General features: G+C 38.2%; 1 protein-coding gene across 1 annotated transcript; it reads left to right on the top strand.

Annotated features, from left to right (window-relative positions):
* The first annotated feature begins 445 nt into the window (after positions 1-445).
* Positions 446-13,645, top strand: LOC107681220 (uncharacterized protein C9orf171 homolog). Its single transcript, XM_016477433.1, has 7 exons — positions 446-688; positions 908-988; positions 7,842-7,941; positions 9,222-9,450; positions 12,767-12,872; positions 12,965-13,066; positions 13,628-13,645. Exons 2-7 carry the CDS (start codon positions 926-928, stop codon positions 13,643-13,645), a joined length of 618 nt encoding a protein of 205 aa, XP_016332919.1. The 5' UTR covers positions 446-688; positions 908-925.
* The last annotated feature ends 279 nt before the right edge of the window (positions 13,646-13,924 follow it).

Below are 13,924 nucleotides of genomic sequence, written 5' to 3'. Positions count from 1 at the left end.
GTATATGGTACCTTTTATCCTGCTATTTTTTTATTATATATATATTAATTTTATGTTTTTTTTTGGGGGGGGGATATTTTGTTTTACATGCTTTAAACTGTACGACATTATAGGCTACCCTATATTTGCGTTGATTGAACAAAACAAAAAAACTGGGTAAAACACATCAGTCGCTGAGGCTGGGGCAATACGTACATTTTATACACTGTTAACCTACTAATAACAATTAAAATACAGAAGTTCCTATTTTAGTTTATTCTGTGCTCTTTCTCTTCTGTTGCATCTCGTCTCTCAGTCTTTGCATCTGTTGTACAATGCTTCCCTCTATCGTGCTGGAGTGACGACCATGACCTGTCAACACACTTTGAAATGTTGTACATATGATTTTTTTTTGAAATACAGTATATCTTACTATAACGTTAAGCATTAAATTAATCAATTTCAAAATAATCATAAGCATCAATAGTAACATCGATTAGCGATACTCGTGCTTACGGAAGCGTCCCATCTCCATGACAACACAAGACAACCAGAAACAAGGTTTGGCACGGCCTGTGAAATCACTGAAACATATTTGTGTATTTAGTGCTTTTGAACTGCAGTTACCACATCAAGATTCACCAAGATTTGTTTATCCACAAAAAGCACCCGGGAACCGTGCTTTTCAAGCTGTCGTCTCGCCCTACAGGTTGGAAATAATCTGTAAAAAAACAACAACAACAACAACTCTAAAATATGCCAAAAATGTCATAGTTGGTAGCTAATTCTTCCAAAAAATGTCATAGTTGGTAGCTAATTCTTCCACGATATTGTTTTCGACAGTGTGTAATCGACATGTAGTAACTGTTTAGACTTTTTCAAATCATCATATCGTATAATCATCTATAATACATTTATTTTACACTAGGGATTCAAGGAGTCAGAAATGGAAAGTCCTCGTGTGGGTGTGGTGAGAGAGTCCATGCTGCATCGTCCTCTATTAATTAAGGTCAGGACTGATATTAATAATGATGGCTTTGACTAGTACTAGGAAAGTTAACTTTTTTTACGTATTTATCTGTATAGCACCATGTATGAATGCTTTATTCTCGACTCGCATATATAATAAACAAACAAATAATTAGTCTTAATGTATACATTCCTGCTGTGTTTCACAAACAAATGGTGAAATGTCCACCTTTTTGTTTGGAAAAGCACAACAAAATAACGTCATAACTAAAATGAGCACTAGGTGGCAGAGTTAGTCTCTAAATAAATCTGCCCATGACTGATGCTTGTGTGATCTAGTCCAGCGTTTCTCAGCACTGCTCCTGGAATACCAAACAGCAGGACGACACATTTCGCATGTCTGCTTTCTCACACATCGTTCAAGTCACGTAACACTAATATTAATAGGCTACAGCGTAGGCTAAATCAAGAGTTTGTTTTTTTAAAGATACACACCCAGAATTTGCAACCCACCCTGGTTTAGTCCGTTTATTTTGAAAAGTTCATACTTTGTCGTAAACACATTAAGTTATGCTCAGAAGACTGTTGATGGTCTGTGAATTCTCGCCTTTTTGTTAAATACGTGTATTGATTATTAAACTTTAATGTGTTTTTTTTTATTAATTCATTAAAAAAAAAAAAAAAACTGTGAAAAAGATTATATTGTCTCCATGGGATTCAATGTTCCAATTAATATGTTTTTGTAACCAGCAAATTGTTATTTCTTCTTAATGTTTGAATAAAGGAATTGTGCACATTAATAGCATCAAACTGTAAAGGTTCCAAAAGGGTGTTTTCACAATGATGCCATAGGAGAACTTTCGGTGAATCATTTTTCCTTTGTTTTTCTACTACAAAGAACTTTTAGTGCAGTTGAAAGGTTCCATAGATGTTAAGGGTTCTTCTTAGAACCGCAGATTGCAACAAATAACTTTTATTTTTAAGAGAGTGTGGTACTGAGATTTGAGGAACGGTGTTTGGTGCCGATCACATTTTTTTTCTCTGCCTTCTCCTCTAGTTAATCCTCTTTGTGAAACCCAGCACAAGTCTTGAATATTTAACTAAGTACTTCCGGCGTATCTTTCATCTAATTCTGCTTCATTTCAACTTCATCAAGTCTTCCATTGGAGCAGAAGGAAGAATGAAATGAACCTGCACAATCCTCAATGTTTCTCTTTTTCCTTCGCTCCCATGGCCTTTCTCTCTTTTAACACTCATCCAATCATCCTGTCCATCCCTGGTGGGAAAAGATGCCTCCGTTAGACCTTTGCTTGCTCTCGCCCCTCCTTTCTTTCTAATGTTCTCTAGGGTTATTTGATATGCCCCTTTTGACTGATGCAGAAAATAGGATTACTGTATTTAAATGACTATGATAATGAACTGCGTGCATGTTCCCATAGTCCCACGAGATCAAGGATTTCTCATTCTTTTTCATTGTGAGCAGTCATAGCTACAGGTTTTGGCAATGCGCTGGAACAATGACAGAGTCATCTGTGAGGATTTAAGCTTTTGTTCTTGTGGCGTTGCCTGATGTTGCTCTATTTCTTCCCTATCGCGCGTCTAGTTTTGAGAGCTGTAGGTTCGAATGTTCAACCTTCTTCAATCAGCGGAATCTGTCTTTGCTCGCTTGCAATGTAAAGGGAGACCCGTAAAAGGCTCATATTCATTAAGAAATAGGCCAACTGCAGCAAGTCCCTTGTGCTGAGCGCGTCTCTTGTCGGCCTACACAGCAGTTCATCATTGCTGAAGTTTTCTCTGCTTATGTAGGGCTGATGTATGGCTGTCCCATGGGGAAAAGGGACATATATCTTAGTAATGTGCTAATGGGCCTCAAAGTGAAAAGGAGATGAATTAGTCTGCATCTTGAAGCGAGCACTCAACGTGCGGTTTTCTCTGTTTCTGACCAAAAAGTTGATAGTAAGAAAAGTACAAAAAGGCCTCTCCTCTCCTTTCCTCTCCTCTTGTTAATTCCTTTTTGATGAGGCATGGCCAATAAATCCTGTTTTCATGCCTGTATTCCCTGATGACCAGTAAATTAGAGATCAGGGGAGCAGATTTGGGGCTTTTGTTGTTCTCTGGTGTCTGAGAGAACCCTGCTGTGCAGCAGGCTGGCTGGGCCCCATTCACAGTCCCCTCTTCCCACTCATTACCATTCGCCTGTGTAGCTAATGTTAGACACGCGGCAATCTGCGGTTCATTCTTAAGCAAATCTCTACTGTAGCCGATACTTGCCTGCAGCGCAAATTTATTATGTATATGTGGTCTGGCCTAAAGCGTTTTTTGCCTGAATTAAACTTAAGTAAGTGAAAATAAAAAAGATATACCTTTTGAAGTCTCTGGGTGCTTTAAAAAGCAATATCAGAGTTTAAGACTTGGCAAATGAAGCTAAAATTTCATACAGTTGCCTGGTGACTTTAATTGGCTTGTGGAATTGATTTGAATTGCAAAAGAACTGGCCCCGACCTTGACCTTCACCCACCTCCGTTTTACATAGGCATCTACAGTTAGGCCCATGCATACAGTGCCTCACTACCACTTCTGCAAGGTGCTTTAGCTTCCACACGGTCTCTGTGGCAACACAGGGCCTTATTATTAATGGGATCCAGCTGGGATTGCTGTAGACACAAGCACAGAGAGACAGATATATATAAGCATGAACCCAATACATAACTGTAAACTGCTTGCATAATAGATAAATGTAAATGAGATAAGTAAAGAGACCTTTGGCATATGTAGTCTGTCATAACAAGGGCCGTATGCGTTCATTTATGGATTAAGAGAATAGAAGCACATATATCATTCTTGTCCGTGTTCAGCTGTAGTGCTAACTATTTATGTAGTCTGAGGGGCCACTATCAGCTGTGAAATATCATTGCAATTTAAAATAAAAATTATAATAGTATTTTATCACTGTCATCATAAAACTTAATTTTTAGTAGGCAGATTTGGTGCTCAAGAAACATGTTGAGAACAGCTGCTTAAATTTTTTGTTTATAGATTCTTTAATGAATGGAAAGTTGAAAAGAACAGCATTTATTTGAAATAGAAATCTTTTTAACATTATTAATGTCTTTTCCATTAATTTAATGCATCCATGCCGAATAAAGGTATTCATTTCTCTCACATCTTACTGATAGCTAACTTTTGAACTATGGTGCATTTTTCATGTGTTTTAATTAATTAATAGACACAGAAAAAAGTAATGTTATTGTCCCAAATTAATAATGTTATTGTACAAATTCAGTCCAGGTTAAAAACAGCTTGCACCCTTGAACATGCCTACTTTCTGTACCATTTATTAACATGGTTTAAACACAGTTTGTGATCCAAGTTGTGGACCGTTTTTATTAAATACACCCACACATACATACTCAAGCATACATACATCTAAAGCAGTAGGCTAACACTCATCTGTATTGAAGAAGGGTAGCACAAGCTTGCCCAGACACATGCTCCCAATTAGCTGGCCCTCTTTATGGAAATGCCTCATCAATTATACCCAAAGCTTCAGGATTTGCCACACATAAAGAGAGTTAGCATCTTAATAACCAGCCAGACTATAGAGGAGATGAGATGAATGTGCTTGTTTGTTTGCATTGCACATATGCGCGCATTGACATTCTGGGGATTTTAGAAGTGGGCTGATATTAATTTAGAGTTGACGGATTTAGCTAGAGAAGAGAAAAGCTGTGATCTGATGAGAAAGTTAGGGTTATGATTCCACTTTCTCTCCTCTCAGCATTTTTGACCTAATCCTTATTAATAAATGTATTTTTCGCTGACTTAAACATGTTGGCATTTTCTGGATTGCCTTACAGCAGTAAGGTCGAAATTATGAGTATAGAGCATGTGTTCCTTTCTGCTTCTTTATAACAGTGATTATATTTGAATTCTCTCTCCATGAATTGTATCAGATCACACTGTGACAAAGATACAGATTCTTTTTTGTGCTTCCCCACTTCCACTTTCTCTCCGCCATTCATTCCCTCTATTTAGTTTAGTTGAGATGAAGAGATTAATTTTAAGCCAATGTGCCTGCTGTCCTGTAATAACTGAGTTGGAAGAGCGGGATAATAATTAGTGGAGACAGTTCGGTGAGCATTACTGCCGTTATCCTCTAATCATCATCATGGGCACTTTTATTTGTAAGTCTGACGGAGAAACTGTCAGCGCTGATGAGATGAGATGATCAGGCCTGGCTCGCAGTTCTCCATGCCGCTGCCTGATAAGATTAAACCGGTTCCACAGGGAACGAATAAACCTAACGTTACTAGGCCTTGGACAGGAGGAGCAGACCAGTTTCATCCAGAAGCTTCCTCTCCGAAATGTGTGTAAATCTAGTAGCAAGGCTGTCGGGAACGATGTCTGGGTGAGATCAAGGGAAAAAAAGAAAAATACCACATGGTATTCGCAACATCTGAGAAAAAAAACTTCAAGTGCAAGTGTTCAAACAGGACCGGCGATGGGACTGAAAAGTGCAGTGATGGACTCACAGGGTCAGCGCTAAACTAATCTCAGCAGCTCAAGCCAAATCCTAAAAGCACACATGAGCAAGAGAACACAAAAGGATGGTGAAATTAAAGCACGGGGAAATGAATAGACTGAAGGGGTCTCCTTAGTAAGAGATGATTAAGGTCTCCTTTAGCCTGTGCGAATAATCTGCTCCTGCTGACCCTCGTGTAGCCTCTCCTGAAGCGGCCCTATTCTCATGCCGGCCTCTGGCTCATTCAGCAGGTCCATGCCTAGTTAATGAAAACACTACAGAGACAGATCACCAGTAAATGACGATATAAAAGGAGCTTTTGCTTAACATAATCCTCCGCCCGACTTGCCTTTTCTGTTGTCCTCTTCTCTTTCAGCCCTTTTATTGCGGATGAAAGGCCCAATAATGTTTTGAGGGGTCTGATTAGCCGTTTTACGCCAGCGGTCAACACGTTCCGTCAGGCATCTCTAAGTGATCTCCTCAAAACAATCTGCAGATTAAAATTGCGAAGGGGATTAAAGGGCTGGCCGAGAAGCCTGGTGGCACTTGCTCAAAAGATTGGCGCTTTTAAGAAGCGTTTGAAACGTTTCAGCAGACATGTTAACTAGGTTGGGTGTCTGTGAGTTAAAAAGGCCAAGAAAGATTTAGGTTATCTCAATTTGGCCGTGCTTAGGAAATCGTCATAAAAAAGAGCCAAGTTTGGCAGTCGTGTTTGGTTTTTGGAGGGCTTTACTTGCTCAGAATGATTGGTGGGAGTCCAGTGACAAATATCTTTCAAATCCATTTTTCAATGTAGACTATTCGAAGCTCAGAATAATGAAGGATTAAGGGTTTTTAACCAAGAATTAAGTCTTTAGAGCACAGCAAACACGCAGAGATCTCCAGAGATGACAACAGGCTCACTGCGTTGATTCTTTTCTCCCTCCAAAAATTGCATACGGCAGCGTGAGGAGAACCGCCGACATGAATGTAACTCTGTGACTGACACATGAGCACACCTCCCTCATGTTCCATCAAAGATCAAAGATTTGTGCTTCTGGAGTGCTCAGGCACCATATTCCACAGATCACTTTTGATACATCCGGTTGTCACCTTTGCCGTGGTTTGATTCTCAATTTTCCACCTTTTCGCAGCTAAGCTGCTCTTAAAACAAGGCTTTGAGCTGTTTAACAGAGCTCAGAGAAAAATAGTGGGCTTTTCTTTTGCCCCATGAGAGCTTCTCTCTGAGTAGATGATGATGGGGGTAAATACCCCCTCCAAAACAACCCCCCTAGACACACACACTGTAAAAAAAATTCAGTAAAATTTACGGTAAAAAACTGGCAGCTGTGGTTGCTATGTCCAATACAGTTTTTCACCATATATAGTAGGGGAATTTACCGTTAACCATTTAACAGGTTTTTACTGTAGCATTTTTACAGTCTTTTACCGTTAAATTCACGGTCATTTTTTACAGTGCATGGTAGGATAAGTGTTTCCTTTTTCAACTTTTTAGCTGTCAATCATCTTACAGTTATGACTCTGGAGACATAAATCATACTCTACATAAACTGACTGGACTATATTGTGCTAGTGATTCAGACTGAGTCCTGACTGAAGAAATCAGCCATCAAGATCACTCACATCAACGTTCATGGGAATTCGTTTTACTGTGCTGCCAGACACCACAGTCATTTGGGCTTCTTTTTTTGCGGCATTTTTTGATGGTAATAAGTTTGTGCATAATTATGATTTTATTAATAGACACAATCAGATGCTTTTGTGTGCCAGGGTTTGAAGGTGTAGGTCGGAAAACTGCCTGTCAATCAAGAAATCAGCCGCCACTCTAGAGGTCCGTAAAACTTTGACATTGTGATGCATGCATTGTCTTGCGCCGTTAAATGCATCAGTTTAACAGCGCCTTTACTGTTGTGATGTAATTGAGGATGATTGACAGTTTGATTGACAGTTTACAGGTTCAGAAAAAAAGGTTTTGAAAAACAAGAGCTATTGTTCTGTCAGAAAATAGACATAAAACGGCATTTGGAGAGAAAATTAGATAAATATTTACATAAAAACAATTACTAAAAAAATATTATTTATAAATATATACATATTAAATAGTTATTAAAATGTACTTAAAATAAAAAAAAAATGAAATTTTCATTTATTTAAGTCCGTCTACATCTGCATGATAAAGAGAGAGAGAGATTTTTTTTATATTGCACAAGTGGGGAAAACTTGAAGATATTTTTACTGGTCAAGAGGTAAAGCCTGGGGAAAGATTTTTTTTATTTTAATTTATTTTAAAAATGTAATAAATACAAATATTTAATGAAATAGTGTACTTATGTTTTTTTTTTTTTATCTCATTATTGTGTTTTCTCAATAGCCAGCTCTTGGAAAGACCAAGTCGAGAGGGTTGTCCTATCCGGGACCTGACTTTGTTTTTGGGACAGCGACCACAGTTCAGGATGGAGGAGTGCCAGAGGGTAAGTGACAAAACAATTTTGTAAAATAGACACTATATTTGCCTTTAAAACTGTACCACTCTTGGCTTTACATTTGAAATCTCATCATTATGATTCAGTCATTATAAAGCTCCATCTACACTAACTCAAAGCCTTTTGTTTATGAGACACCACTCCCGTTCCCCCTCAACGCTTGTCACAGGATGATGTCACAATGCGTTTTCTTGAGTAAGTGTCCCCTCAGGCACTTAGCCTGTGCTGTCAGTGCGCTCCTGTTAGCATACTAAACTGTGCGTGGCTTCTGCACTGGCTCCCCATCTCACACTTTAATTATGCACTTCAATGGACGACAGGCAGTGACTGCAAGTGTCAAGCCCTTATACAGTCCCATAACCTATGATACAGTTCTAGGCTGAGGTTACCTTCTCATGCTCATCTAAGCTTACTCATCACAAATCCTTATGTAACTATTATTGCAGAAAACACCCAAAACGGATCTCTACTTGGTTCTGAACATGTCAGCCAGAGCCTTGCTGGAGCCCATGCCTACTTTTATTTACCTGGTGTCATAATGGAAAGCTGCCAGTCACCAAAGACATTGAACAGTTTTGCGTTGTCTCTGCCTCAAACTGCTGATCTGTCTATGGCTGTATCTATTAGTTTCAATACTGCTAATATTTCTAAGTTAAGCGTTCAGAACAAGGTAGAAGTATATGTCATTTATTTGAAAAAAACAACAACAATTTTTGCTACCAATTTAAGTAATTTTAAGTTAATTTAACTTTTAACATTATTATTATGTAGTGATATTTGTCTAAGAAGTCTCCAGAAGTCTTTTGGTACAAAAAAATGATGACTTATTTAGACCTATAAAACCAGTGTGTATTGCATCCTCAGAGTCCAAAGCTCCCACATTGCAAGAAAAATAGTATTTTAAGTGATAATAATCTTTTAACAAGACAAATTTACTTTAAAAGCAAAATGATGTATGATTTCAGAGAATATTTCCTGAATTAAGTTTTTCTAACACTGTTGGCAAATTGTTTTTCTTGTTTTACGCATTGCATTCAGTTTCAGATGTATCATCTGAAAGCAAGTCTTTGTATCTTCTGCAGTTTTGCTTCTCAAGTAAATTTATCTTCTTTTGATATTTTTAAGGAAAACAAGAGGAAAATACTGATTAGAAAAACTTGTAGTGCCTTGTAATCCTTCTCATCAAAGGAATTTTGTGTGCTGAATTAAGTCTTCCTTGATTTCATAGTATATTTCTGCTGTGATTTCTCTCTCTCTTTCATATTTAGCTATCTCTAGCTGGCACATTCACACTATGTCTACCAGAAACAGGGAGGCTGAGAGGGATTTTATCGCCCTTAACCGAGAAGGGGTCAAGTCAGGCTTGGTTACTGCTAAAGAGCTGCACCAGTACCGTGCCACCCACGACATTCGGCGCCAGCCGTTGACCAGAGAGGGGTTTCGCAGGTCTGCCCCAGCTCGCATACCACCAGATGCTTCGTTTGGAATTACTAACAGGTGAGTGTATAGGTGTGTTCACCATTATAGTCTCAGTCTAATCTCAATCAAAGCTGTGCTGAGAGGAATCAGAAGGAAGCAAATCATTATTTTTAGTGAAAACAATAATTTACACTTTCAAAGAAAATAAGAATACTAATATTCCTATCAATAAGGCTGTTACTACATTATTTAAAAACTCACTAATAAATTTTTATAAAGAGGAAGAAACCGTTTGTAAATCTCTACATACTGATATGCATTTTAATGATACTTCCCTCTGCCTCGGCTTTGTCTCTTTCCCACTGTCTGTTTACATCTCCCACCCACATATACACACCCTCACATCAGATATAGGCAGTGAATCAAAACATTCAAAAACACTTGGCACTGCACAGGAAGAATTTTATAGTCTGCCACAAAGCTTTGTCTGTAAGAAAATGTCAATAAAATTTTCATAAACATATTCAGTAGCATTGCAGGGATTATACACCATTACATTTTAGATATTTAACAATAACATTTCTTAAATGAATAATAATAATTTTGGGGGAATTATTTTGAAAATAATCATTATATTTGAAGAATTTTGTTTTGCTTGGCTGCAAATTATAGCAACTAGCCAGCCATGTAAATAAGCATCTGAAGAAGCATCTGTCAATTGGTTGTATCGGTATTAGATTGAATAAATGCACCTACTTACCAGCCTTTCAGCAAATCATTTAGGACTTCTGGGTGAATAGTATTTCTGTAATTAATATTCATGAGCCAGTAATCAGTTCTGTACTGTAAAAAAGGAATTGTTACGCAAATTGATGCATTTAGATTTTTTGGTTCTCTCAACTATTGTCTTAAGACTACTTTTTGTCATTTCGCATTTGTTCATTTACTAAATGCAAAATGTGTCATTCAGCCAATAAATTAATTGAGGCAACCACGGATTTCTTGTTCAGCAAATGTTCATTTAGTTATACAATAACTTATTGATCTAGCATTTTGTAGTCACATTCTTTACCAAGCAAAAATGCTGTACACAGACTTCAGAATTTGACACAAAAATCTCCAGGTGAGAATCAAAAAAAAAAAAAAAAAAGACAGCAAAACAATAATCCTACAACAATAACAACATAATTAATTAATGCTGCAATACATGCTGGGAACTCACAAACCCAGTATAGTTGAATCCGTAAACTGGAAAATATCTAGTTGCTTTTACTCGCCTGGATATATTGAGGGAGCAGATCTGTAAATGGGTCTATGTAAACCTATTTACAGATCTGTACGCCATTCTTGGGAATCAGAGTTGGGTGGGTGTTGATCAACTTAGAAAGTGATTAGGGTGTTTTGTTTTTCTGGATGAGGCAAAAGGCAAGAGCAGGAGAGTGATAGAGGTACAGAATTGTATATCTGTAAGAAACAGAGAGAAAGAGGGAGAAGGAAGGGAGAGAGCTCTGTGCCCACTGAGATATGACACGAGCACTCTGCTGAGAGCACAGGTAAGATTATTACAGCGGTGCGCAGCACCACAAGCTCCCTTCACTCCTTCCTTCTGCCTTCCGCCTGCTTTCTTTTTTGTTCTCGTCCTCTTGGGCCTTGATACTGTTGAAATGGAGCTGAATTATTTAACTGAAAACACAGCTTTGTGTCCAGACTTTCTCTCTTTCGCACACACACACACACACACACACTTGATGTTGATACATCCAGTGTGAGAAGTGCTAGGTGAGAGTATGTTTCAAGAGCCAGTCAGGAGGGAGGAGGTCTGAAGCAATGAGAGGTAAGATCAGGGGTCCACAGGGACTTGTTTGGCCCTGCACTCTATCCATCAAATGCTGTTTGCCAATGCCACGGTTCAGCCCTAATGAGGGTGTGCTAGGATCCTTGCACAACATGTCACCATCCCCATACACACAATAAATACAGCACACACATGCACACAAGAGATATATATCTGGAGATATCTATTTGAGATATAAGAATGTTTGTTTTCACAACTTTACACCTGGCAGTCCAAGATCAAATGCCAGTGAAAGGGAAGTGCTCGGCATTCCATTGCACTACCCAGAACCTCATCCAGTGTTAGGATGACTGAATTGGGAGGCTCCCTTAGCTGCCTATTTAAACTCATTAGGATGTTGAGCCATTGATCACAATGCCCAGATAGAATATGCATAACGGCATAGGGTACATATACTGGTGATTATGAGTTTGATATATCACTGGTCTACTAACATACTGAACGTTATTATATAAACAGCAGCAGAATATGGTTATCAGTCCCAGTGTTGGGCAGTAACTAGTAGTGTAACTAATTTTTTAATAAGATTTCAGTAATAACATTACAGTTACCATCCATAAAACAGCTTGTTACTTAGTTACTTTTGATGCCTCAACCCCTACTGATTTGAAATCCAACAATCCAGTAATTTTGATGACTTGCACAGGCACATGAAGTCACCAGTGCTGCAGGCAAGCTTGGAATATGGAAAAGTATTGCCATTACATTGATTTTGTCATGAGAAAAAATGATCTGAACACTGATGTGTAAGTTGTGGCATTATTTTACATTACATGGCTTGCCCACCCACATCCCTCTGATCCTGATATAAATTGTATTACTAGAATTAAAAATCTTTTTAGAAAACGTATTTTCTTATGAACTTTTGTGATCTCTTTTGATAAAATACATAATGAAATAGAATTGTATATGGGTAACAGATATTATAGCAACAATTAGCTTCAAACTACACAATTAATGAGAATAATACAACACTTTTACTTAAACGTTACTATCAATCACCATTGAGTGTTTGTAATAACTTCTGACTGCGATCCAATGTGAATTTATAGCGTTGGAATTTTGGTTAAATGATGAGAAATATAGCCTATATGCCACCTGAAGGTTTTAGATTCAGTCACCGTCTTTCATCCGCGCTAATCTCGTCAGATTTGTGGTCTGTACGTGACTCAGATAATTAAGTACCCCAAAAAGTGAAAATTGTGTGATGTTTTACTTACCCTTGTGTCATTCCATGACCTCGTGCCATGCATGAGTTACTTTCTTCTGCAGAACACAAAATATATTTTAAAGAATGTTGGAAACCAAACAGTTTTGGTTACCACTGACTTCCATTAGGCCTCAAAATATCATATTTTATGTTCCCAAGAAGAAATAAAGTCATACAGGTGAGTAAATGATGACAGAATTTTCATTTTGTGAACAATCCTTTTATTGTCAAATTTGATTATGCTTTTATCTACCAAAACAAGTGTAAATCACAGAATTCTTAATATTCAGATGTGGGCAACCTAAGAAAACGGTTTTGTTCCATTTTAGACCATCCACCCCAATCTCAGAGCTCATGGAGTATAAGTATGCTCAAAAATGGCTGGAAGAGCAGCAGGCCAAGGACAAAATCCTGCAGGCCCATCGGCATAAGAAGGTCTGTTGAAGATATCACAGAATGACTTTAATATTAACCTCCGCTTCTGAGAAGAGTGATTAAGCTGTAAGTGTCTATTGAATCCTTCACAGGCTCAGCTTGGACGTATACAGGATACACGAACAACCATGCTCCGCAAGAGTCGCCCCTTGCCCGAGGCCCCATCCATGTGGAAAATGCCTCGTTTCCAGCAGGTGAAAATTCCCTTAGTGCCTACTAATTAATATTTCTAATTTTTCTTCCACACCTAATTAGTCTACTTGTTTTTTAAGTAATACATAATTATATTTGTGGCAACTATATGCATTTTATATTATATAATTTTTTTCATTCAGTGGTTCAGCTGACTCCCACCGGAAGGATAGACAGGATCAGTGTACTGTGTGTGTGTGTGTGTGTGTGTGTGTGTGTGTGTGTGTGTGTTTGTGTTTGTGTGTGTGTACATGCATGAGAGAGAGAGAGCGAGAGTGTGTGTGTGTGTTGTGACAGCGTGAAGTATGAGGATACCTTGCTGAAAAATCTATGCTGAAAGTAACAATATCTGCCTCAAGCCCTTACGATTGTTCACATGTACACTAACCCCTTCAGTTTTGGTCCCTCTGCTAGCCTTAATGCAAAAGCACCAAGTAAATCAAAAGTGCTTTGTTTTTATTGGTCTTTTGCGTTGACAAGCAGACTACCAGCCTGACAGCTCTACCTGTCAGCGGTGCATGAAAATTCTCTATTGACAATCCCCAATGCTTCCAATTATGAAGGAATCAGACTCCTGCTGAGCTAATGATGGCCCTTACACACATCCAAACACACCTTTACAAGCACTGACGGAACACCACAATACATATGCATTAGCCACGGTATTTATTTACACAGGGCTCTGGACTGTGAGTAAAAATTGTCGCAAATGCAACAAAAATATTAAATAATTTTAAAAATGATTTAAACCCAGTTGAGGAAGTTTTGTCCATATGTGATATCATCTTGAGTCGCTGTTTCTTGCACACAACAACAAACACAGCGTGAGACCACAATCCTTCATGTCTGATATATGAAAA

The sequence above is a fragment of the Sinocyclocheilus anshuiensis genome, unplaced genomic scaffold (genome assembly GCF_001515605.1).
Source record: "Sinocyclocheilus anshuiensis isolate Anshui unplaced genomic scaffold, SAMN03320099.WGS_v1.1 scaffold1495, whole genome shotgun sequence".
In the NCBI taxonomy this organism is placed as follows: Eukaryota; Metazoa; Chordata; class Actinopteri; order Cypriniformes; family Cyprinidae; genus Sinocyclocheilus; species Sinocyclocheilus anshuiensis.
This window is presented reverse-complemented; position numbering and strand designations above follow the sequence as displayed.

Coding starts and splice junctions, on each gene's coding strand:
- LOC107681220 (XM_016477433.1), top strand. CDS start 926: ATGGAAAGTCCTCGTGTGGGTGTGGTGAGAGAGTCCATGCTGCATCGT. Junction 7,942..9,221: donor GGATGGAGGAGTGCCAGAGG/GTAAGTGACAAA, acceptor TTTCATATTTAG/CTATCTCTAGCTGGCACATT. Junction 9,451..12,766: donor TCGTTTGGAATTACTAACAG/GTGAGTGTATAG, acceptor GTTCCATTTTAG/ACCATCCACCCCAATCTCAG.